At 39.6% G+C, this 26,091-nt stretch overlaps 1 protein-coding gene across 9 annotated transcripts in view; it reads right to left on the bottom strand.

The window, feature by feature from the left end:
• The window catches only part of AFF1 (ALF transcription elongation factor 1), a 167,824-nt gene that overhangs the window by 114,167 nt on the left and 27,566 nt on the right, over positions 1-26,091 (bottom strand). The window contains exon 1 of one of the 9 annotated variants that reach the window (XM_073340612.1): positions 22,957-23,225. The exons of the other annotated variants lie outside the window; for them this stretch is intronic. Coding sequence (XP_073196713.1) covers positions 22,957-22,973 — 17 coding nt within the window. The 5' untranslated portion in view covers positions 22,974-23,225. Of the gene's footprint in view, positions 1-22,956; positions 23,226-26,091 lie in introns of those variants that run through there. 9 annotated transcript variants of the gene reach the window in all.

Below are 26,091 nucleotides of genomic sequence, written 5' to 3'. Positions count from 1 at the left end.
ACTCACATTGCCCCTAATATTTTTCTGTCCTAGACACTGTTTTTTTTTTTTGCACTATTGTAGTACACCACATGAGAACCAAAGTGGGGTATTTCTTTTTAAGGAGGTGCTGAAAAAAGAGAGGGGTTGTTAGGAACTATGAAATTGTCCTTTAACTTGTCAGTAAAAAAAATTCAGGGTTGAAAGAATTTTGAAAACTATTGGATCATTCTTGATCTAATAAATACTTTTCACTATTTGTGTTAACTGAACTCATGTAAGGAACCCCATTTTACAGAAATGAGATAAAGGAATAAAAGGTATACAGCGCAGAAACTGCTCCAGTATTTCTTATTTTAATGAAGGTTTTACTAACAGTCAGCAATCCCTCTCACAGGACATCTAAATTTAAAAAAAAAAAAACAGGTCACAGTTTCAGATGAGTTACCTAGTAATGATCATAATTAGCTGTCCCTGTTAAAACACGACTTGCTCTGTCTACATTGGGCACAAAGTCTTGTTTAAATCATGTCAATTAGAATTAAAGAGACAACCTCACCAGCACAAGATATTCACGTATATTTTTGCCAGGAGATCAAAAGTATATGAGCTCTGAAGATCCCCCCAAAAAACTGTTAGAATTTGAAGAGTAGTTTGTTTATATAGCTACTCAACATGTTCCACTATATTCCCGTACAAGATCGGTATATGCATGCCCATGTACGCATTCACGGTGGTCCTAACACACAAGATTATTCTTAATGGAATGCAAAAATTATTCTTCTTTTCTACAAACCCACTTCCAAAGAGAAAGGACCTCCATTGTGAACTTCCAAAGGAATAGAATTAGGGTGACCAGACAGCAAGTATGAAAAATCAGGACACGGGGTGGGAGGTAATAGAAAGAGACCCAAAAATTGGGATTTATCCCTATAAAATTGGAACATCTGGTCATCCTAAATAGAATGTGGATGAAAAATACAGCTAGAAATTTTGCTAACCCATCAGCCCTTCCACTACAAATAGTCTGAAACAGTTTCCATTAGACATTTTGCCATGCAGGCAACCTGAAGAAAGCTGCAAGTCAGCAAGCAACAGGAAATAGGATCAGAAAAAAGAGAAGCATGCAGTGAGGGTGGCGATGGAGAATTAAGAACCTATCTATCAGTAAGCAAGCAAAACAGCCTTAGTGCCAATGACAACACTCACCATTTTATGATGAATCTCGTTATATTTGAGATTTTCCTCAAAGCCTCACCACCTCAAGCCATACAATTACAGGACAATCTCAAATTTCATTGGGAAAAAATATTTTTAGGTCCCATGGTTACAGAGGAAAAATTTGAAAGCCTACACACTAGTGATCAAAAATAGGAAGGCAAATAAAAGGAACTGAAACCTTATTATTTTTTAAAATGATGATTGTTAAGCCAATCTCATGATTCTTGAATGCTTAAGGTTGGGAACCCTGACAAAGAAATTGTAAACAAATTAAAACAATCTTTTACGCTCTACTTTCATTCCTCTTTCCTCAACCAACAAGAAAAGGAGGAAAGAAGGCAGGGGCTTCAGTGGAAACATGCTCTTTACATTAGCATAAAAATCTTTCAGAGTTGTAGCCGTGTTAGTCTGTATCAGCAAAAACAACGAGGAGTACTTGTGGCACCTTAGAGACTGACAAATTTATTTGGGCATAAGCTTTCATGGTCTAGAACCCACTTCATCAGATGCATGGATTTTGGGTTCTAGCCCACGAAAGCTTATGGCCAAATAAATTTGTCAGTCTCTAAGGTGCCACAAGTACTCCTTGTTGTTATAAAAATATTTATTAGTTTCATGGCTGAGTATCTAAAGAATCTGCCACCTCAAAAGTACAACTTATTCCCTCTGTGAAAAAGCAACTCCAGCATTCAAATCTAAATATTGCAACATGAAATACACTCAAGACAACTTTGAGAGGAAGTGACCCCTGGGGTCGGGTTCATTTCAAGCCCAATGAGAGCAAATGAGCATGAGTAAATGCACGAGTACATAACATTGTGGTATTATATCACCGGTGTTGACAGAGTACACAGGTTGCTGAAAAATAGCTAACACCAGCATACCATTGCCTTACAGTACAACCTGATTTTGTGAACTGCTCACTGCGGCTAGGAAAACTGGTAATTGTCTTCTAGCAACAACCATGTTTAAGTGAGAATCATACTAACAGTGTCAATGCAAGTGTGGATAGACCCATATTGAAGAATGCCACCATATAAAGTACACTAGATGACTAGAACACTCCAGAGGCAATCTGATCTGAGTTTTCAGAGTAACAGCCGTGTTAGTCTGTATTCGCAAAAAGAAAAGGAGGACTTGTGGCACCTTAGAGACTAACCAATTTATTTGGGGGGGGGGGGTGAGAAAACCTGGATTTGTGCTGGAAATGGCCCACCTTGATTATCATACACATTGTAAGGAGAGTGATCACTTTAGATAAGCTATTACCAGCAGGAGAGTAGGGTGGGAGGAGGTATTGTTTCAGGTCTCTGTGTATATAATGTCTTCTGCAGTTTCCACAGTATGCATCCGATGAAGTGAGCTGTAGCTCACAAAAGCTTATGCTCAAATAAATTGCTTAGTCTCTAAGGTGCCACAAATACTCCTTTTCTTTTTTCTGATCTGAAGAACACTCAGTATTGCATTTGTTTCCCCCTGACATCACATAAACCACGCTATAGCAGAAAAACTGAACACCTACTATTAATCCAATTACATAACTGCATTCATTCCACCTCCCCAATTTGACACCTGATAAAAATTCCCTTCCTCCAAAGGAGGTATCACATTGCCAGTATTTGCAGGTAGGTGGGAAGAGCAAAGTGAGGAGGAAGGGGGGGAGAGGAGGATTCCTTCACTCCCCTTGTCTCCACAGCTTTACATTTACTGATATTGAATGAGAGCAGCTATGATATAAAGCTACACCTGCCCAAGCCAATCTCCGAGACAGTACATTTAAAACGAAAAAAGGACTAGAAGGGTTAGCAAACTGCCCCCCAAAAAATCACCGCCAGGTGTGGGGAGGGGGGCATGTAAGAGTTGAGACAAGAGTGTCAAAGAACCACAAACACAGTTTCACCAACTGCAGTGGATACCATGTCCCAACCCCAGTGCGACACTCTAGTGTGCTTATATCAACTGGCTCAAGCACATCACTGTCTGCCACATCTCTACAGTATTGCCTGGTCATTATTTCTGTTTGTTATTCACAGACAGATATAGCGGCTACTATTTGGTATTCAACTGCGTAGACTACACTGAAAGTTCTTTGGGGCAAGGGACAGTCTCATGACCCCATTGTTCTAGGCAGAGAACACATGCGTACTGAACCCGGACTGGGGCCTTTGGCACAGCCTTGCTATAATTAACACCGGTTATTTTAATATTAATATTTCTAATTGTAGACAAATCCAGACATTTGCAGCAGCAAGATTATGTTTAAAAAGAGGGTTAAAAAATTGCTCTCCCCTGTACTTTAAAGCATTTTTACAAGAAATGCTACCTGGTGTCCTTCACAAAGCCAAATTCTCTCACTTCCATCTCTTTCACAGTCGTGTAACCCCAGTGACAAACACCTGATTTGCACCACTGAGGATAAAAATAATGTCCATATTTTGCAACTGAGTAATAATCTGGGTTTTTCCATGAGGAGCAGAAACTTTTTATGTACATTTGTTGCAAATACACTCTTTTCCGCAACACAGTCTACTCAGTGCTCAGATAGCTGGAGCCAAAAGTAAAGGAATCAGGCTTTTGGAGATGCAACTCCAGGGAGCTACAACAAGAGATTGCATCTGTTGCATTACACCAAGATCTAATAGTTGTCTTGTTTCAGATGACATTTCCGGGCCCATGTTTCAAACAAGTTCGGTGTTTGAAAAGATTGAGTGGGTAATTGCATGTAACAATGGCTAATTACTGAAGACAGTTGAAAAAAGGAGGTCTGCAGAAAACATTTTCCATTTAAATTTTTCCAACCTGCCATACTGTTATATTCAATTGCTTACACAATTTCTTCACTTGCATTCATACACACATTAAATATGCATTTGGGGTACCTAATTTGTTTAAAAGCCTGGTCCTTGATCTTATCTGTTGTAGAAAATGAAAATGTGACTACTCTGATATATCTGCTCTTTCAGACCAAGCCTCCCTACATTATAGTATCTGTATAGCACAGAAATGCTGTATCTCATGAGGCTCTCTCTCAGGAAGTACAATTTTACAAACAAAAGGAAGGGAATGCAGCTGGATAATACAATAAAATAAGGAAAGTAAGTATACAAGTAGCTTTGGAGGCATCAGATACATTTCAGAAAGAAACAATGTTTAATTTATAAACTATTCATTGAAAAGCATTTCAGAGTGGTAAAGGAGGCATTTTATATAATCTATTAGTTTTAGTCTCCCAATTCTCTCAGTGTGCATAAAAGTTTACCACAGGTACAAGAAGTTATTGCTGCAGTCAATTTTCTACCTTAAAATACAATAAAATTACTTAAGCCGACAATCATTATGTTTACTAATTCTGTAGAATAATCGCATCTCTGCATAGCATTAAAAACAGGAACTCTACTATTGTTCTCTACTGTACCAAAGAAGAATTCTAATATAGAGAGATAATAAAACCAAAAGCTGAAAATATTTACTGAGCAGCTGTTTTTTGTCTCTATTAAAAATCTCTTCCTCCTCCCCCGCTAACACCTCTAACCACATAATTAACATCCCCTTAGACCTGTCTGAGTAAGTCATTGTTTTTCTGTAGGAGACTCTTTTCACTTGACCTGTTCTGAGCTCTGGTAAGCCTGTCAGCTGGATTGTCACACAGCCCACAGGTGTCATATCACATTCACACACACACACGTTGTCCTCCTTTTACTCCCTGCTTCTGATAATACCTCTACACCCCACACCCTTTCATATCAACACATGCACAGTCTCTCCCTCTCACACACACAAACATGCACAAAACACAGTCTTATTTTACTACAAATGTATATTTTACATTATGAACACATCCATGTTCCAGTATCAATCTTGTTCAGATTCTGTCTCCCAAACACTGGGAAGGAAACACACCACGTTCTTTGTAACATATAAGCCCATTTAAAATAACTGGTTATGTTAAACAAAACACTTGGCAACATTTGAAAGACTGATTTTCCAAACTAAGGTTGTGCATCACATATGAGACCCAACCCTTTAACCCTCACTCATGTGAATGTTTCAGAGTAACAGCCGTGTTAGTCTGTATTCGCAAAAAGAGAAGGAGTACTTGTGGCACCTTAGAGACTAACCAATTTATTTGAGCATGAGCTTCGTGAGCTACAGCTCACTTCATCGGTGAATAATCCTCACCCACTCAATACGCCCCACTGTTCTCAAACAAAAAGAAAAGGAGTACTTGTGGCACCTTAGAGACTAACCAATTTATTTGAGCATACGAGCTTATGCTCAAATAAATTGGTTAGTCTCTAAGGTGCCACAAGTACTCCTTTTCTTTTTGCAGATACAGACTAACACGGCTGCTACTCTGAAACCTGTTCTCAAACAGAAGTACTCATAGGAGTAACAATTACTCCTACTAGTCAAGATTACAGTAGTGCCCCCCCATCATGCACAATATTGTGCACAGATTATTTAATTTGTATGGGTGAATTTACTGCTCACAAAAGCGAACAGATTAACAATACTTGTTGGGCTGGGTATTTCGGAACATTCCTATACATCTTTGTCCATACACATCAGTTCAAACCTCATGCCTTTGCTAGACCAATGTGGGCCACGTGGATTGTTGAGACCTACACCATCTGTAGCCACAAAAAGGCCCAAATTGAAAAAGAGCGGCAGCTTCAATTCTGGATTTTATTGCTTCTGTTCATTTAAATCTAATCACAAAAATCAAATTCATTGCTGTTTGTGGTCTAATTGGCTCTCATGCAAAAAGCAAAACAAAAAACCTTTGAATTCTGAGTGTTTAACACAACAGACAAAGCCATTTTCTTTGATGTTAATACACTGTTTAAGTCAAAGTATGTACATGACAATTTTACCACGACAGATGTACGGACACATAAAACCACTAATATGTTAATTAATGTAAAAATGCACTGTGTTTAAAAAAGATCACAGAGTTTAACCTATCAACCTATATGATTGAGTCCAGTATTGGCAACTTTATATTAATGTGTCAGTCTGTGATATTAGGCAAATGAACACAGGCCACTTTTCAAACATTGGTCCAATAACTAACTTCAAATTAAATAATTTTCAATGTAGACTAAAGGCCTAAAAGGCTTTTTAAAATTAGCTATGGACAAACCACATAGTGAACTAGTTGTCCTTTTCCCTGTGTTTTCCAGTTGTGTAACAGAGCATACCGCTTTAACAGGCTGGGCAAGTCCTTAATTTAGTCCTTGCTCTACAGATAAGTAGAAGCAGAAAAAGATTAAATATGTTTGCACAAGAAACCTGTTTATATGGTGAAAACCATATTTAGAAGGTCTTTTCTAGTTAAAGATTATTTGGACATAATGTACAGATCTTCACCAGATTGCAATGACTCCATGTATATTTCTCTCTCTTTTTGCAAGCATATAGAACCTTCTACTAATTTTCCTGTGCTTTGAAACATTTGAGGTTTAGTAAAGGGAGCACTAAAAATCACTTGGGGCACAGCTTTCTGTGCTGGAGTTCTATTCTAGAATTGTCTCATCAGTCTGATATCTGTATGAAGAAACATCTAACTGTCAGATAATCTCCACTCAAGAGCACTTTGCGAGTGTTCAGATTATTCTATAGCAATAATCCATGACACGGTCCATAGGTTCTGGTGCATGCCTCTGGTGTATTGTGAAGCACAAGGCCCACTAACGCATAACCAGAGTGGCTTATGATTATATTATTTAAGGATAGTTCATTTCTTTTACCATTTTTATTTTTAAATTTAAAGGGGGGTTATTCAATCTATCAAACATCAACCATTATGAAAGGCCATTACTTGAAAAAGAGAGAAATTAGTAGCAAAAAATGTTATAAAATACACGTCTCTACTATTTTCAATATATTTGATCAGTTTAGCTTTTACGTTGGAAAGCAAGTTAAAAGTGGTGCAAAGGAATTGCACCACCCTCTGCAAGGTGCTTGGCTCAGCACTAGAGCAACATGGCGATTGAAACTCTCCTCTGGACAGAACAGTGGCTACTGCTCTGAGGAGAACTTTAGAAATTGAGGCCTTCACTCCACAGTACTGTGCTCAGAGTGTGTGACGCCCCAAAGAAAAACGAAAGGGCCTGAGCACTAATGGGGCTTCACTTGGGGAACTTACTTGTCTGTTCTCTAGCAACACAAGGAAGCAATGGAGAAAGTTAGAAAAAGAAGGGGGAGGGAGGGAAGGCTATTACTCCATTGCCATGTATGCCCAAGGGGACTAAGAAGGCAATTCCCTAAATGTTTACCTTGCCTTTCTAGGCAAAGTGCATGAGGCACAGATTTTTAATAACCCTGGGATGTTCAAGAGGGGGTACCCAAAGGTGCATTGCGCTCACAAAAAGCCACAGATATTAATTGGGTCTCTGCCTGAACTCTAATTCTGGGCATCCTTGTTTATTCCCTCCTTTCTCAGATTTTGTAATCTAGGTAAGATTTCAATACGGCGAGACATTGCTCCAGCGATTGCCTCAATAAGAACTATTGTGCCTTTCGAAAGTTTAAGGCAAGGTGAAAATCCCAGTGGGAATGCCTTTGAATAGACCCTCTCTGTTATTTTCTACATGCTGTATTTTGCACAACCTATCAGAAAGCAAAGGCACTATGTCCACAGGAAGCAGAAAGAGAAAGCACAAGGGACACTGCATTTTACCAGCTTGAAGCTCCTGGGGTGCAGAAATTACCATTCTTGCCAAGAATTGGTACAGTAATTGACCATTTTAATATGTCTATATTCAGGTTGCCCCATGGTCAATACTTTACCAGCGTTGAAGAAGAGGAGTGCACTTACAAATATATTTCTACTAATAATTACTATCTATTATTTGTATCATGGTAGCATTTGGGAGCCCCAACTGAGATCAGAGTCCCATTGTGCTACATTCTCCATGAAGACATAGTGAGGGGCAGCCCCCACCTTGGAGAGATTACAGTATAAGCAGACTTCTGGACTTTGTTTTTACAGCCTGATCTCATGTTAGGACCTGTAATAACTGCAGTTCTTAACGTGTAAAGTATTGGTGTAGTCTCTTTCTGTTCGCTTAAGAGAATGCAATGTACACATGCTAGATAGCCATTTAATAGCACTGTGATTAAGAGTTTATTATGTTTTGTGTTTCCGTTGGGTTTTACCTTTCCATTAAAGCACTTAGTGAAATGACTCAGACATTTGTGTTCTGTAGTTGATCCATGAATACAGCCTCACAACACCATTCACAAACAGCAAATTTTTACCAAGCAGCAGCCAATTGAAAACTGCTCACGAGGAAGGGGGGTGAACTAAATGAAGGTCTATTGGTGGGCTTAAAGTTCTGGAAGATGAAAGAGGGCATAAAAGAGGAGTTTACTAGAGTTACAGCTACCCAAATGAACCTAATGGAAGTCAACACCACACTCTATAGAGATCTTAGGTGGGAGGTTCCTATAGACCAAAGGAAGCCTTCATCCATCTGGAAGGAGGAGCATGTCTTTAGCAGATCAAAAAATGATAACTTCCCCCCTTCAAAAAACCCTCCCAAGACCCCTTTTCCATTTGCCACTACTTGCAAAAAAAACCAAAAACAATCTTGCATTTTTGACCATCGGACTTAATTTCCTGTTTTCACTTTCATAAAAGATTGGTTTTCAAACAAAGCGGGGAAAAAATTGACAAGCTAATCATGGCTTAGTTTTTCTTTTCTACATGCCTCATTTGCTTCTCAGGCAACAGTCATCTGAAGACTTTGATTTCCCTCCTCCTTTTATAGCCTAGCTATAAAAAATTGGTTCTCTTTCCCAATCTCCTCTCCTCACTCTTTTCCATTTCTTGTCAAGGTACACCTCTAGTCTCTTATCCTCCTTTTCCATCCTTCCCCTGTGACATCTGGAATTCAATGGTGAAGCCTCTCTTAACCCCGTGTTTCAGATATCCTAATCAGTTACAAGTTGTCCAATATATTTAGATTTAAACACACAGAACTGAGAATCATAACTGATGTCCTAGCACAGTGGAAACAGTACATCGAGCAAAGAGGAAGACACTTTGCTTTGAACCTCAGCCAGAAGCCAGAGCAGTGAAGAGCTGAGAAAGCTGCAGCTCTGACAGCTGGAGATTGGAGAAGGATTGAATAAATCCAAGATAAATTTTAACTCTGCTAAATTATGTTTATCCCATCCAGCAGTAGAGATGGTCAATGTCACACTGGCTTCCCCCCACTCCCGCCTCAAAGCTGGCAGGCCACTAGTACCAGCTAAACAGCCAACTCTGTTTATTGTATTTTTTTTTATTTTATTAGCTTCATTACTATTTACATCACTCTTTTAAAGTTTTAAACTTTCTAGGAGTTGGTATCTCTCCAAAACCATTTGCAACTGGCTGCAACACCCATTGAAAGAAGGGCTTCTGTCTAGTGTAGCTACAACTCCCATGGAAGGGCACATCTACCAGGCTTGCAACAAAGGCTGGAAAACTGTTACACGACAATAGCACTGGGGATAAGGTAAGAGGTGCAGCAGGCTTATGCAATATTTCATCTATTAAACAGGGAGCAAGGAGGGTTTCTGCGGGCCACTCCCCGTTTCACTTTCTGCTTGGAACCAGAGAGGTTCTGCTCCCTCAGAAAGATGCATCTGCCCTTGCCATAGCAATCATGAAGCGTCCAGTGGAGCCATCCCCAATGTTCTGACACAGCCCAGTCCTCAAAAAAAAAAAAAACCCACACACTTGTTTCAGTGCCCCTCCTGAATGGGGATGCTTTCCTGAATTGGGGCCTACAAGTTTAAAGCCAATGGAAACGAGATAACCAAAATAAAATCGAAAAGTGATCTGTGTTTCTCCATCACCCCTCAAGCGCATTTCAATGCCATGCAGCATGCACAGTATAAACCTCTCACTATACGCTAAGTTTAAGGGACAGATCAACGGGAGTTGAGTGCATGCACCAAGGCCTAGAATTTGGCCTTTAATCAGATTTACATAGAAGAAAACACTGCACACCATGAAATCCAGAGCAGAGGCTGAAAGGACATCCTCCACTACCCCCTGCTGTGCCCTGGCACATTCTATCAGACTCTGGTCTGCAGTTCCAGCAGAGGGAAGTGTTACTAACCATTTCAGTTCTCTCCTCTATTTTCTTAGTTTCAGTCAAGACTTTACCATTTATCATGGGGATCTATTCATTAAGCTTTAACAAAAGCACAATAATGAAAGGGAAAAAAAGAAAAAATCTCAAGGACTTTCTAAGAAAATACATTACTTGTTTAAGGCCTTTTAAAAAACATCTTATTGACCCAATTCACTGGTACTGTTCTCTTGCAGCCATCATAATCTGTTTTACAAATACATGTTCAGGGATTTTTTTTAAACAAATCATTATTTGCTTGGCATAAACAGCAGTCCTTAGAGCTGTTACGCTCATGTTAATACAGTTTATTGTGCCAATATTCTCTATAAAATTCTCCTTTATTAATCTAAGGGGAGGCGGGAGGGAATTCTAGGTCCAGTTTTTAAGAAGCCATTTTAAAAAGGGATATCAACTTGAAATCTAGTCAATTAGGGGCTTCACTGCTAAAAATGCTGTGTTTTTTTTAATCTCAGGAACATAAGTCTAAGATGAAAAACAGAATAGGAACTATACCTGTCCATGAGTACCTCTGCCACTTTCCCATCTCAAACACTTTTGATCTACTGTGTAGCTGAGTGAAAGACTTAACAACCTGGAAACTTACCAATTTGGATAGACTTGAAAAAGACTAAATCCAAGTGGTGTCAAAAGCCCAAAGTCAAAGAACTGAAATAAAATAAAAAGGAGCAAAAAACAGACACCGGGGGAAAATTTTTCTCTCTAATCCCCTTTTATTTATAGTAACCTTAGGTGCCACTTGTAAAAATACCAGATAAAAAAAATCATTGTGATAAACGTAAGTTAGTGTCTATCTTTTTTGTTAGCTTTTTTTTTTAAATAAAGGATTTAAAATTTTTTAGCCCAGTGAAAAGTATTATTGCCCAGTTAAAATCCCCAGAAGATAGGTGTTGACAATGGAAATGGTGAAAGATACAAAGATCCTGATCCTACAAGATACACCACACAGGCAGACCCCTGCATCTCCGGCTCCACAGAGGTACAGAATCACAACCTAAGATGCCTGCACTGAGGCACTAGCAATAATGTATGCTGCATACACAGGACTGAACACAGGCTAAACATTCACCTGAATTATAAAGTCAATACAGTTCATGGTTTAATGCATTATAATTATAGGACAGAGTTTCAGTACTTGGCCTCCTGGCCAATTAAAATAGCCATTGTGATAAATTCTCTAGCAAGTAACTCAAAATAGTGAGCACAACATAAAAAAAATGCAAGTAAGAGGCGGTCAAAATGGACATGGAGAAGGTTTTTTCCCCAGTTATCAAATTCACTTCCCATTATCCAGTGCTTGAATAATTCTTTTTAAAAAAAGTCACAGAAAAGAGGTTCTGGTTGTGAAATGTACAGCAAGGAACGTGTAGCAGACCAGGCTCTGTGAAAAAAGAAAAGCAATACATTTCCTGCATATAAATTAAGCCCATCAGTGTAAAGACTATGAAAAGGGGATATAATTAGAGAAATATAACAACTACTGTGGGTTATTTTATTCAGTTTATTTAATTAGCTTGAGCATAAATCACTCTTTTCACTTCATTAAGATGAATCAAACTGATTCACGTGCTTAGGAAACATTAGATGTGGTCTAAGAGCCAACTTTCAGTTTAATTTCTGCTCATTAATTCACACTCTTGTCTTTCTATTTTTTACTCATTGAGGTCTTGATTCCACAAAGCCATAGGCAACTGCATGACTTTAAGCAGGTGAGTAATTCCATTGTGTTAAACTGAATAGATTCATTTATATGCTTAAATTAGGCACATGAATAGGTCTTCACAGAACTGAGGCCTGACTGAAGATCTGAGAGCCATTTTCAGAAACAACAGAAAAGCTGGAAATTGTTGAAGAGGTCATGGTTACTTTCCTCACCCCACCCCCTCACCCACACACTGCTCCAAGCTGGCCTATAAATTAGGTCCCTGATCCAGCAGAGATGTGCATGGGACTATTTACAGGGGATAAACTTCAAGAGATGACTAAGTCTCTGCAGGATGGGAGCTCTTAAGTTTGACATTATTGCACACAGACTCTTGCAGCCTCACTATTATTCATAATCATACCACGAAGGATTCACTTTTTGTGGTCAGTTGAGCTTCCATAAACCCAATAACCTTCTTTTAGTTCTGATTGCTACTCGTTTAACTAACAGGCTATAAATGAACTAAACACCAAAACATTTTTCCTCTTTGAAAGGCCTAAGAACTGAAAATTTGTTTTGCACACACCCCTAGAGTTTAGAAGAGGTAATGTTTCAGAAATGACTTGCCATAGGCAACATTTCACCCCAACACTTGCTCTTAATTAACACTTTTATTAGTGTTACAGGAAGAAGTAATGTTAATATTCTTCCTTTCCTTCGTCTCTCTTGCTTGTTGAATGTGTCTTGACTAGGGCTGTCAATTAATTGCAGTTAACTCATGCACTTTTACCAATAGAATACCGATTGAAATTTATTAAATATTTTGGATGTTTTTTGACATTTTCAATATTGATTTCAATTACAACATAGAACAGAAAGTGTGCAGTGCTCACTTTATATTTTTATTACAAATATTTGCACTGTAAAAATGATAAGAGTATTTTTCAGTTGATCTCATACAAGTGCACTCTCTTTATCATGAAAGTGTAACTTACAAACGCAGATTTTTTTTGGTTACATAACTGCACTCAAAAACAAAACAGTGTAAAACTTTAGAGCCTACAAGTCCACTGAGTCCTACTTCTTATTCTGCCAATCGCTAAGACAAACAAGTTTGTTTACATTGATGGGAGATACTGCTGCCTGCTTCTTATTTACATTGTAACCTGAAAGTGAGAAAAGGCGTTCTCATGGCACTTTTGTAGCCGGCATTACAAGGTATTTATGTGCCAAATATGCTCAACATTCATATGCTCCTTCATGCTTTGGCCACCATTCCAGAGGACATGCTTCCATGCTGATGGTGCTCGTTAAAAAAATAATGCATCAATTAAATTTGTGACTGAATTCCTTGGAGGAGAATTGTATGTCTCCTGCTCCGTTTTACCAGCATTCTGCCATATATTTCATGTTATAGCAGTCTTGGATGATGATCCAGCACATGTTCGTTTTAGAACACTTTCACAGCAGATTTGACAAAACACAAAGAAGGTACCAATGTGAGATTTCTAAAGATAGCTACAGCACTCGACCCAAGGTTTAAGAATCTGAAGTGCCTTACAAAATCTGAGGGGGACGAGGTGTAGAGCATGCTTTCAGAAGTCTTAAAAGAGCAACACTCCCATGTGGAAACTACAAAACCTGAACCAAAATATCTTGCAACGCCAGTTACAACAGTGCCAGGAGAATGCCTGTTCTCGCTTTCAGGTGACATTGTATACAAGAAGCAGGCAGCAGTATCTCCTGCAAATTGTAACCAACCTTCTTTGTCTGAGTGACTGGCTGACCAAGAAGTCGGACTGAGTGGACTTGTAGGCTCTAAAGTTTTACATTGTTTTATTGATTAGGGGTCTGGAACACATGACTTATGAGGAGAGGCTGAGGGAACTGGGATTGTTTAGTCTGCAGAAGAGAAGAATGAGGGGGATTTGATAGCTGCTTTCAACTACCTGAGAGGTGGTTCCAGAGAAGATGGTTCTAGACTATTCTCAGTGGTAGAAGAGGACAGGACAAGGAGTAATGGTCTCAAGTTGCAGTGGGGGAGGTTTAGGTTGGATATTAGGAAAAACTTTTTCACTAGGAGGGTGGTGAAATACTGGAATGCGTTACCTAGGGAGGTGGTAGAATCTCCTTCCTTAGAAGTTTTTAAGGTCAGGCTTGACAAAGCCCTGGCTGGGACGATTTAATTGGGGATTGGTCCTGCTTTGAGCAGGGGGTTGGACTAGATGACCTCCTGAGGTCCCTTCCAACCCTGATATTCTATGATTCTATTTCTGAATGTAGTTTTCTTTGTACATAATTCTACATTTGTAAATTCAACTTTCATGATAAAGAGATTGCACTACAGTACGTGTATGAGGTGAATTGAAAAACAATTTTTTTTCGTTTTTTACACTGCAAATATTTGTAATCAAAAATAAATATAAAGTGAGCACCGTACACTTTGCATTCTGTGTTGTAACTGAAATTTATATATTTGAAAATGTAGTAAACATCCAAAAATATTTAAACTAAATGGTATTCTATTGTTGTTTAATCACGCAATTAATTGCGATTAATTTATTTAATCTCTTGACAGCCAGAGTCTTGACTATACTACACTTCTAATGTGTAAGGATTCTACATTTTCATTGTAGGCAGGGAATTTTAACTAGCTGCTTCCTCAGGCACAACGGTGTTTGTCTCTAACACTTGAGCTCTTCAGTGGGATTAAGATGCAAAATTCTCTGCCACTGGCTTCTTTCATTTTATTCTGCAAGTACAGTTGTTCCACAACTATTCCTATATATGGGGCATGCTTCACAAAACTGTGTTTGATTAACTGGTGCTGTTCTCATTACAACTAAGTAGAAAACAAAAAAGTTACTAAACAGAAGCTTTTTAGATAAACCTCATTACTTGCTCAAGATTACTGTTGAATAGTAAAATATGAAATTGCTATAGTTTTTTTGCATGAGTCAGTTTTGGGCAGTTTATCTGTCTATTTTTAAAGCCTCACTGTGTGAGTCAACTGAATGTCATGAAACATTTAATGGAAAACAAACATGTCTCTGATCATCATATCTATTATTGATTAGTGTCTCTCTAACAAAACATTAGAATTTAAAAAAAGGTGACTTCCTCTCTAGGGTTTTAGATAGTTACATAAAACTTTCTTACTGTTTCCAAATAGACATAAGAGCCTCAAGGGTCTAATCCCTTTCCTTTTAACTCTTTAGAGGAGTCAAAATTTTTAATCACTGCATGTTTCATGCATTTAAAAACTTTAAATATAATTTTATGTTTATGTAAATACTTCAGAATGATACAAAAGTTCTAATCAAGAAAAAAAACTGATTAAAAAACCCCAAAACACAACAAACAGAAACACAACTCAAATTCCCTTTCTTCACGGCCCTCCACTAAAAATCGCTGCGTTTTCACAACTTTGTAGTCCATATACAACTGAAATAAAAGTAGTTGAAAGCTAACAAAATACAGATTCTCTGAAGCCAACTGAAAAGCTAAACAGGCAGGCATTATGTGGTAATTTCAGCAGTCTAACTCGTATAGAATAGGATTGTTGAGTAGAACAGACACCTTCATGAAGCTCTGTCAACCAAAAGAGACAGAAAAAAGAAAAAAATAGTAGTTCTGGTACTCTACCTGCCCTTGAGCTCCATGCGAGTTTTTGTGATTTTACAATCTATATATTATTTTGTTTCTGCTTGTTGCTGTGTGAAAGTCCTCCAGAAACAAGGGAAAACACCGAATGGAAAAGCAAAACAAGGTATAAAAAGTCCTTTCAAATTCACACAAAGCAAACATTTAAAAATAAGGGAAATAATATAACTTTTTTTTCAATCTTACCTTAAATTTACAGTAATCTTTGGGGTTACCTTTAACATTTGACAAAATGATTTTTTTACACTGATAGTGTTCCCGGTCTTCCTGCAAAACTGTAATCCTGGGTATCATCTAAAACTGGGAGTTCCAATGAAAACTTGGGGGAAATATGAAGGAAAGAGGACAAGACGACAAAAACAAGGAAAACTTGATCTCATAAGAACGGCCCTACTGGGTCAGATAGAAGAAAAAGGTCCATCTAGCCCAGTATCCTGTATTCCAACAGTGGCCAATGCCAGTTGCTCCAGAGGGTATGAATGGGTTTGATTTTTTCCACACTCCTGATATAGCTATGCCAGCAAAACTTAGGTTACTCTTCTACAAGTGACTCTTTCAGACTGACTGCTATATTCAAAATTATTTCTAAACAGAAAACTAGTGTTATTCTGACATCAAAATCCTTTTAACCACTAAAACATGAGATGGTAGGGATTGATATCATACTTGTAAACGCAGTGCCCTGAGCATCTCAGTTAGGGGGGAGGAAACGGGTATTTTGTAATTAATATTATGCATGTATAATATGCACACACATCCCAGCTGCTAAGACAACTGCAACATGAAAGAGATATTCATACTGTGATAAATTAACACATCATCTGCTGCTTATTGCTCTCACTCCATACAATATTCCAAGCAAAAAAAATAATTACTAAAATTAAGAACTCTACTATATGACTTTTTTAAAATGAGGACTTCTGGTTACAAACTCAAAGAGTTCTTCCTGGTTGTGTGTGTTTTTTAATAAAAAGCAAATTGACGCCAGAATGCAGAAACAAGACTTTTTTTTTATAGCTCTGAGAATTGACTCTTTTGTTGTCACTCAAGTTAAATATTAACGTATTGGTTGGAGAAAGGGAAAAATTAAAGCAGGAACATGATTTCCATATAACCTGATATTTAATGCTGCAGAAACAACAAAAACATAAACCTAATCTTGTGAATTGTTAAGTTCGTGTTTTAGTAAATGATTCTGTTTATTTAGTGCAACTAAAAAGGACCAAGCTCAAAACTACATTTAAACATCACCTAGATCTAAACCAGCCCAGAGCACAAACATACTTGCATGAATCATCTGATAAAAGCCTGCCTATCTGAACTCTAAGAGCAATATCAGTTTGACCATGATTAGTTCAATGAATTCGTATTAGAAGGCACTACAAAGATGTACTGTAGACAGAATGAAAACGCTGCCTCTTGACTGGTAAAGTGCCTCCCCAACCTCACATCCCTGCTGCAGTACTCCTCACTTCCTCCCTCCCCATCTTGCCTGCCAAGAGCTGTTAAATAGTCGAGTGCACCTGGACTGCAGTATAAGGCAGTGAAATAAAAAAATGTCAGCATCTGCACTGCATAACAAGATACCCGCTTCTTAAACGCTCTCTGTATCGAGAAATGCCCTGAAGGAAGAATAAAAAAAGAAAGCTGTGTGCAAAAACCATCAAAACTGGAAGGGTGGAGGGAGGAGCCCGATCCTGAAGAGACTTACACACATGCTTTAACCTTGTGCAGCCAAGTAGCCCCACTGAGTTCCATGACACTATTCACATGCTCAAAGTTAAGCATGGGTGTAAATCTTTCCGAGACTGGAGTCCAATACTGGGTGCATCGCCTTCAGTGGATCTACTTCTTCCTGTCAAAGCCCTTCCCGATCTAGCTGCATCCTATCCACTGTAGGCCTGGTCTACACTAGGGGGGGTGGATTAACCTAAGATACGCAACTTTAGCTACGAGAATAGCATAGCTGAAGTCAACGTATCTTAGGTTGACTTACCTCACGTCCTCACAGCACGGGGTCAACTGCCGCCACTCCCCTGTCGACTTCGCTTCTGCCTCTCGCTGTGGTGGAGTGCAGGAGTCAACGGCAGAGCAATCAGGGATCGATTTATCGCATCTACACTAGACACAATAAATTGATCCCCAATAGCTCAATCACTACCTGCCGATCCAGCGGGTAGTGCTGACGTACCCTAGTAACTTATCTCACAGTTGACATCCACCATCATTCAGCCCAACTCTAGTCTTCACTGCTGAATTTCCCCTTTTCTTCCTCATGTTTAAATCATCATGGAAGGAAAACTGATTATACCTGCCCAAATTTAAAAGTATGGCATAAAAGGGGCCTTCTGCAGTAATTATATAAACATAACCTACAAAAAAACTGTATATATACTCATTTTTTAAAAATGTTAACGTCTAAACAGAATGGATTTTTCTGTGGAGAGATTTCCTATACAACATTTTGTTTAACTAATATCTGAAAGGGTATAAAGTGAGAAGCAGCATCAGCATCTATTATAGGCTTATCTCTGGAGCAACCTCAAGTGGAAAGTGCAAGTTCCAGAGAGTGTGTAAAGAGAATTGTGGAATGAAGGCAAGATAGATAGATGGCATGAGTGTGTGTGGCAAGGATAAAGCTAGCAGGGAATGAAATGCTCACATTTGCGTCAAACAAGCAAGTTATGAAAGCATGTTTCAGACCTGGCCTTTAGAAGGCTGTAAAAATGCACAGGAACAAAACAAAAGCAGAAACCAGCTAAGCAGCATTCTCACCAGAATAGAAATAAACACCACATACAAATAAAACGTGGCCACCTTGTAAAGAAGTTTTTCAACTGAAATTATTAGAAATAATCATGTTTCATCTCCCTTAAGAGTGCAGTTGATTTGGCTTGGTTTTAGGAGATAGAGTGCAGAGAGATTCCCAGGTCATTGTGTCTGTTTGCTCCCTGCATGGCTGACTCAATAGAAACAACATCCTGAGATACAACAGAAAAGACAGACCTGTGGGATACCCAACGTTCATGCCTACCGATTCTTCTTTTTTATGACCGTGCCATAATATTCAGTACTTACGAAGACTGAGAAATTGTTTTTACCAGTTTTCAAACATAGACTCGGTTTTGCAAATAATGATCTTGTTTGCAGTGGCGCTTCCCACCACCATGTAGGAATTATGCCGTTCACCCCTGATCCCCCCATGAAGACACACACACACACACCACTTAGGGAGACGAACTGTTTCGCACTTCATAACTTGGTATTTTGGGAATATGGCTGTGCAAGACAAAAAGAAGAATGAATACAGAGTCCTTAGCAATTTATAGTTTCAACAAGCTGTTACATATAGGGCTTGAAATGTTTACAAGACACCTATCGGCCTGAGAAAGGAGATCTAGTTTTTCAAAAGGTTTTGAAAGCCTCAACTTTCAGGCGGCCAACCTGAGCATCTTTTAAACAAAAAATAAAACTCAGAACCACACAGACCCAAGATGCCTCTAGCTGGAGATCCAAAAGCTGAGGCACCTAAAATTTTAAGCCACTTTCGAATATTTGGACCTAAATCTACTAGCCAGAAGCCCATATAAGTTATGAGGAGCCCAGAAATTTAGGTGAAGAGGCAGCATCCTAGTGACAGCCCCAGTACAAGTGCTGGTAAGGAGCAGCAGAATGGTGGGATTCTTACCAGAGTATTATCCGTAGACCATACTTGGGGTCAGTAGCGCAGCTGGGGGGAAGTGGAGCAGCGGCTGCTCCCCCACCGAGCAGAAGTGGTGCCTTTTTAATTCTTTGGCCTTTTAAATTTTTACTCCCCCGGTGGTACTCCGGGTCTTCGGCGGTGGGACAGGTGGCGCTCTGGGTCTTCAGCAGCACTTCGGCGTCGGGTCCTTCACTCCCTCTGGTCTTCGGCGGCATTGCCGTGGTGGTGGGGGGCCCTTCAGTGCCGAAGACCAGAGCAAGTGAAGGACCCGACGCTGAAGTGCTGCTGAAGACACGGCCCGCCGCCGAAGACCCAGAGCACCACCGGGTGAGTACTAGCAGGTGGTCCCTTTTTTCCATCTCTGCGCCCCCTGTTTTTCCCACCTGGCTACGCCACTGATTGGGGTCTTGCTGTATCGCTCACATCCGTCTCTGGCTACTAGGTGTCTGATGAATTTTTCAGCTTTACTAAGCAGAAGAAGAGTGAACCTGACCTGGTCCTAATTAATTTTGTTCCTGGTCACAGACTTCTGAACAACAGCCATGAAACTGACAAGAGACTTGTCAGTTTTACTCTGCCCACACTTAAAGGATGAGCAACAAAGGCATTGAAGCATCTAGGCTAGAAACTAGAAAAATAAAAAAGTTGGTTATATAGAAATCAATAACTTAGTTTACTCTCATTCTTCAGGGAAAGTTACTGGCGGGCAATTCCCCTGCCCCGCTTAAATGTTAACGCCTAAACAGAATGAATTTTCCTGTAGAGAGATTTCCGATGCAACACTTAGTACTGTATACACACATTTACTCATTACAGTGATCGTCGTTAAAAAGTTCAGCATCCCCAAGAGTTAACACACTACATTTACCTCTCAAGAAATAGACTAGGAAATAACTGGAGCACCTCTTGGCACATGCTGACTTTTAACTGATGAGCATTGTCCTAATGCTCACAACAACCAGTAGATTTCTGACTAAGAAACAGTGAGAAGTTCAGTGAGCTGCCCAAGGCCACATAACAAGCCAGCGCACAGCTGGGATTAGAATTTAGGAGTTCTCTGGTTTCCAGTCCCATTTCTCTGTTCAACATCCTCCAAAATATGAAATCACTTGATTGCTGCACATATGGCCATGTGATATATTTAATTTCTTCAACTTGTACACATGGGCAATAATAGCTTAAATGAAAAACAGGTCACTTACTGAAGCACAAACTAAGAAAACCCACTCGTGATGTCAAGCCCTTCACTGCACCGTTACCACTCACATCTCCCATGAAATCTTCTCACCAAGGTAAAAGAAAAGAAAATCCAGGGTAATAGATACTGGTAAATCCAGGTAAAGTAATACTGACTGTGGTTCACGGTCACCCCTCCACACCAAAGAAAAAGCAGTCCGTGGCCTTCATTAACTCCCTCTCCTATTTAGAAAATAATCTGTCTTCTGTCCTTAAATGCCATCTATCTAACTTAGGAAAGCCTTCAGCGATTGTCTCCCTCAAAACTAGCCTGTTTGAGAGCTCTCTCTTACCCCAGTGCAGCACACCAGAACTTAAACACAGGAAAAGGAAAGAGGAGGGTTATCAAAGGACCTTTTCCATGCAGAAGAGCACAAAATGTCTGCTTTGAGGACAGACATCACTCTTATCCAATATCACTCAAACAGAAATAATATCACAACCACAATGCCATCAAGTAAAATGACATGCCTAACTCCTGCTGCCAAAACACAAGGCACACTACTCCACAAAGCAAGTTCTAGCCATGATCCCCCTACACCCACCCAAGAGATGTCCATAATCACACACTACCACTTTTCTTCATGGTGTGTTGAGGTTACCTCCTTATAAGCTGTGTTGAAATGGCTTGATATAGCTTTATGGCAGGGAGCCTTGGAGCTCAGTACATAAGAAGAAAATTTGCACAACTCTGACATGGCAGACTTGGGAAGAGCCCAGTTCACTCATCTCATAGTACCCACCCTAAGACAATACCAGATACCCTAGAGTTCACCATTTGAGTACTAACGCAGCCCTGTTCCTTCAGCACGCCACATTAACTCTGGAAACCCAATGCCTCTCTTATAGGGCACCAGATATCCGTCAACAACTCCAATCCTGTCCTTATTCAGTCAGTCTGGTGGGGATGGGGGTTAGGCACAGATTTATTTCCCATATTACCTCTTATTTATTTCCCATATAATCACCCAAGAAAATTACAGTGTGACCACTGGGACTTCAAGCATGTCCTTGAACTTGGAATTAAACCATGCTTTAAGGCCAGCTAGAGGCCTTAAGTTTTATGCTAGATCCTCTCTCAGCACGTTGGAATATTAAAGCAACGAACTGATAATGCAGACCTGTAAGGCATATTGGTCAGTGATCGCAGAGAGGAAAAAAACGTGGAAAGGAAGGCATCTGTATATTAGCGAAGTAATGCACTTTCTGAAGGATAGAACCCCGCCTTGTACAGAGACAGACCGACATGTTTAGCTACCAAAATAGTTCAACTCCTCATAAGGAACTGCCACCTCCATTCCCACCTCCCAAAGCCTCAGTGTTTTCCCCACCATAAAGTTGACAATTTCATCAGTTCCTGGTCTCAAATTGGGGGGGGGGGAAAAAAAAAGAGTACAGCAGTCAGAAATGTTGCCAGTACCAAACTTCAATTTAGATATGCCACCACGGGCAGCCGGGCCCGGGAGGAGGGGGGAAGGAAGAGAGCTGTGCTGGGACTATCCCACTGTAAAAGTTTCTCACTTAGGTATTTCTAATATGCCCATTGCTGCAGTCTATATGCTAGAAGGCAGGTAAAAGATACACTGAGTTGTGAGGTTTCCTCATAAAACCATTTTAGCATGTTAAGAAAAAGCAACACCCAAAACACCGACTTCCAAAATCTACGGTAAACACCACTCATTTTCTCCCAACCACAAAATGTAAAATGGGTGCTCTGAGAGCTCCCTTTTTAAATAAACATACAAAAAAGCATTCCTACCCAAGGCTGGGAGGTCTGCCGGGGTTTCTTTCAACAGCATTCAAGTGACAGCAACTAGAGTTAATTATTCTTTTTCACACTCTCCCCTTCACAACCCCACAGCACATTCCCAGCCTTTGCCTACTCAGCAGATTCACATACAAAAACCTGCTACCATTTTAGTCTGATAATTTTTCAGATCGAGGAAAGAAATCAAGCGCAACCATAATATAGATCCAGCTCAGCCACCTTTTACGTACTCTCACCCTAACTATAAGCTACCACAAGTGCCTTTTTTTGCACTTGGTAAGATACAGTTAAAGAAAAAGCGAGTGCACAAAGAAGATAATGAAGAAAGTGATAAACTTGCTGCTTTGAAAAGGAGGTTTGATAAGGAGTTATTAACTCAACGTATTTCATGAAATTTTCCATTCACAAGTTTATCCTGAAAAGAGATACTACGTTTAACCTTAAAATGCAGGATTGTCATCCAGACACATTTTACCATAATCTGATTTTTAAACTGACTAGCAAGCTGTAACAGAGGAAAATGCAACTCAGTAGGACAACTGGGGGACATTAAAAAACCCCTACAGTGGAAAAAGTTTATTTATTTCCTTACCTTGATTGGGCAGCCATAGTGAAGTTTATAATGGCAAATGTCTTCTGTCCATGAGCCCCTTCCCCCAACTTCCCTCCCTACCCCCCAGCCAAAAATTTATTTGCCATTTGCTGATACTTTTGCTCCGTTTCCTGGTTTCTGTAAATTTACCCACTCCAAAATGTCACTGAACTCCCTACTCCCAAAGACACAGGTTCCTGAGTTAAGTCTCTCTAGTTCAGTATTGGATTACACTAATTTTGATAGACATCCGGGCATTCAGGGCCTCTTTTGGCTTGCTGCATTCCAAATCTACAGGGAGTTTAACCAGCTCCCGAATTTTCAGCTTCCCAGATTCAGCAATTCCGGTTTAAAAGTTTAACACTTCCTAAAAAGCTCATCAGCATTACTGTAACACAACAGTGTAAAATGTTGTTCTTATTCAGAAAAGACGACTTTTTTCCAGCTCTACTCCCAGATGCCTAAACAGCCCAGAGCAACCCCTTTTCAATAAAGTTTTCATGGTACAATCCACCTCCTTAAATGGACATGTTATTCTGTCAAGGCAAGAAAACTGAAGGATTGGATAAGAAGAGAACAAGCCCGGGTCACTAGCCTATCACGGATGAAACACCCATTTGTTTTCTTTGCCAGAGACTCCACCTGCATGCTCATAAATGGGTCGGTGCCAGATCCCCAACTTACTTACAAACACAACAGCAAGAACACAGGGTTCCCTGCTGCTTAGCACTCTAGACATAATGAGTGTGTTTCATGGGATGAGGAAGAAGATGGCAGAGCAAAGGTATATTTACTAAAGAGGAGGAGGAGGGAAAGGTACTGTATAACATGAATTCCTCACTGCCACTTAAGTTTTTTTGAAAGCTAGCAACAAGAGAAAGGCTTTATTCTGAGCATGATATTGTTCAGTCAACTTTTTAAAGCAAAAATATAACCAGTCCGGAGAGACATTGTTAATGTAAGTTATTTAAAAACTGGATACATAATATAAGTTGCAGGTGCCAATACATGGGATCCCAGAATTAGAGAAAAATCATTTTCTCTTTTGTATTAAGACAAAATATAGATTTTTCTTTTGGGCCTCAGTGTTGCATAGAGCACAATGCTGTACTGGAGACCTTGAGGCGTGTACTCGTTCATAAAAAAGCAGCACTTGCCCTTTGCTCTGGGTGCTTCTTGACATGTTTTAAAACAATTATAAAAATAGTCTACTCCAGTAATTCCTTCAACCAATAATTAACACATAATCCAGCAGTCACAAATATATTTAAGATCCTTACAATCTCCTACAGCAGAGCGTGCATACACAAACACTCCTCTCTAACATAACAAAACTATTGGTATTTATGTATTTCCAATATTAAACAACAACAAAAATAAAGAGCGCTTTGAAAGACTGAGCTGCTACTGAGAAAGTTTTATTTATACAGCATCTTAGAAAAACAGGAAATTCACCATTTGTAACAAAAACTATATATAAAAATATTTAGAACAGGACATAATTGGAAATGGATGACTTAAAACATTATAGCAGAAATACCAGCAATAGCTATTGTTAAAGGACACTTAGTAGTTTCCATTCTACCCCATTCTCGGTTGCATATAAAACTTTCAGGCAGAAATAATTTTCTACTCCTGGTTAAAAGTGAAATAATTTTTTTGGAAAGTCAGAGCCAAAAAAAAATATATATATATATATATTGCACATTGCAGAAGAGGTAGATGATATACATTATACATAAATAAGGGCCTAAATGTTAAAAAGTGAGCAGTGACTTCTGGGTGCCCAACTTGCAACACTTTAACAAGGTCTGTGCTGAACATTAAAAATTGACAGACAATGGTTTTGGCTGTATATCACTGTCACTAGTCAGTTGGGTCAAGTATTGCAACTTTTACACAAAACAAATAACTACAGCTAAAACAGCTTGTCACAGTTCAGGGCATCTGCACCTGCATCTTCCCCCTTATGGTCCACTAAGGGCACCTACTCAGGTTCCCAGCTCCTAAGCCATGATCTGTCTTGGGCTGAGACCCGCACCTCTCCCCCTGCTGACCGGGGGTTTTCCAGGCAGCACAGTTCCTTGCCTACACTGTAATATTCCCAGCAAGTCAGGATGCTAACAGGCCAATGTCTGCCCTTTGCTTTCTCTCTGAAGGCTCTGATCCGGGTAATGGCCCACAGTCATAACTTACCACACAGCTCTTTCTAAGCAAGCACATTTATTCTTAAGGCAAATAAATTCCAGAGAAAATGTATAAAAAAGAATAAAAGAACCTACATACATGCTAAAAAGTTTGCCACAGAGGTCACCCCACCTCCAATTCTGGGTTCTGGTAAGTGTCAGTTCTTCCAAACCTTACCTAAGGATTGCACCCCTCCTTGGACAGAAGGTCCTGACTGTTTCTTGGATCAGAAAGAAAGCTCTGAGTCAGTTTAAACTCAGGCTATTTAACCAAAAGTCCTTTCTTTGTCTCTCAGTCTCTGGAGAATCCAGTTTGAACAAGCATATGGCAGTCTACTCAGGTGGTGGTACTTTTCTGGAGTATTGCAACCTGAACGTATTAGCCTAATCACTCCACAGGAGCCTTAGTTCTGGGGGAGCTGTGGTTACCCTCCCCCATGGAATTACGTACTATACAAAACCTTAATGCAGAAAGATCTCTCTCCGAGATACCGCAAGAAATTGCCACACAACCAAGAAGAAAGTTGACAACTGGTTACGAAATTAGCCTTCATTGAAGAGCTGCATTTAAGTTTTTCTGGGGAAGACTTAGTTTTGGTTTGACCAAAGTCTTGCCCTTTGTGCATAGGCCCAGTACACACATTTACAGAGGGGATTTGTGTGGGATTTTGTTTTTAAACTAAGCTTGTAAGAGGTATGGTTAAGAATGCTGTGTTGTATATTCAAGTATGGCTAACTTGCTTGACACTCCTGAGGGAATTCTGTACTAAAAAATAAAGATTCTGCAAGTTTTGTTAATAAATAAATGTAGGGGCTTCAGTATGGCAGAGGGGAGCACAGATCACTGGTTGCATGGAGAAGGGAGGTCATCCTGCAGTCTCCCCAACCGCAGGACACAGACTTGGCAGCGAGGCTGCACCTGCCCCTCCCCACTGAAGCACCAGGTGTG

This window comes from Lepidochelys kempii, chromosome 4, assembly GCF_965140265.1.
Source record: "Lepidochelys kempii isolate rLepKem1 chromosome 4, rLepKem1.hap2, whole genome shotgun sequence".
NCBI lineage: Eukaryota > Metazoa > Chordata > Testudines > Cheloniidae > Lepidochelys > Lepidochelys kempii.
The sequence above is the reverse complement of the archived record's forward strand: the minus strand, read 5'-3'. Positions and strand labels throughout refer to the sequence as shown.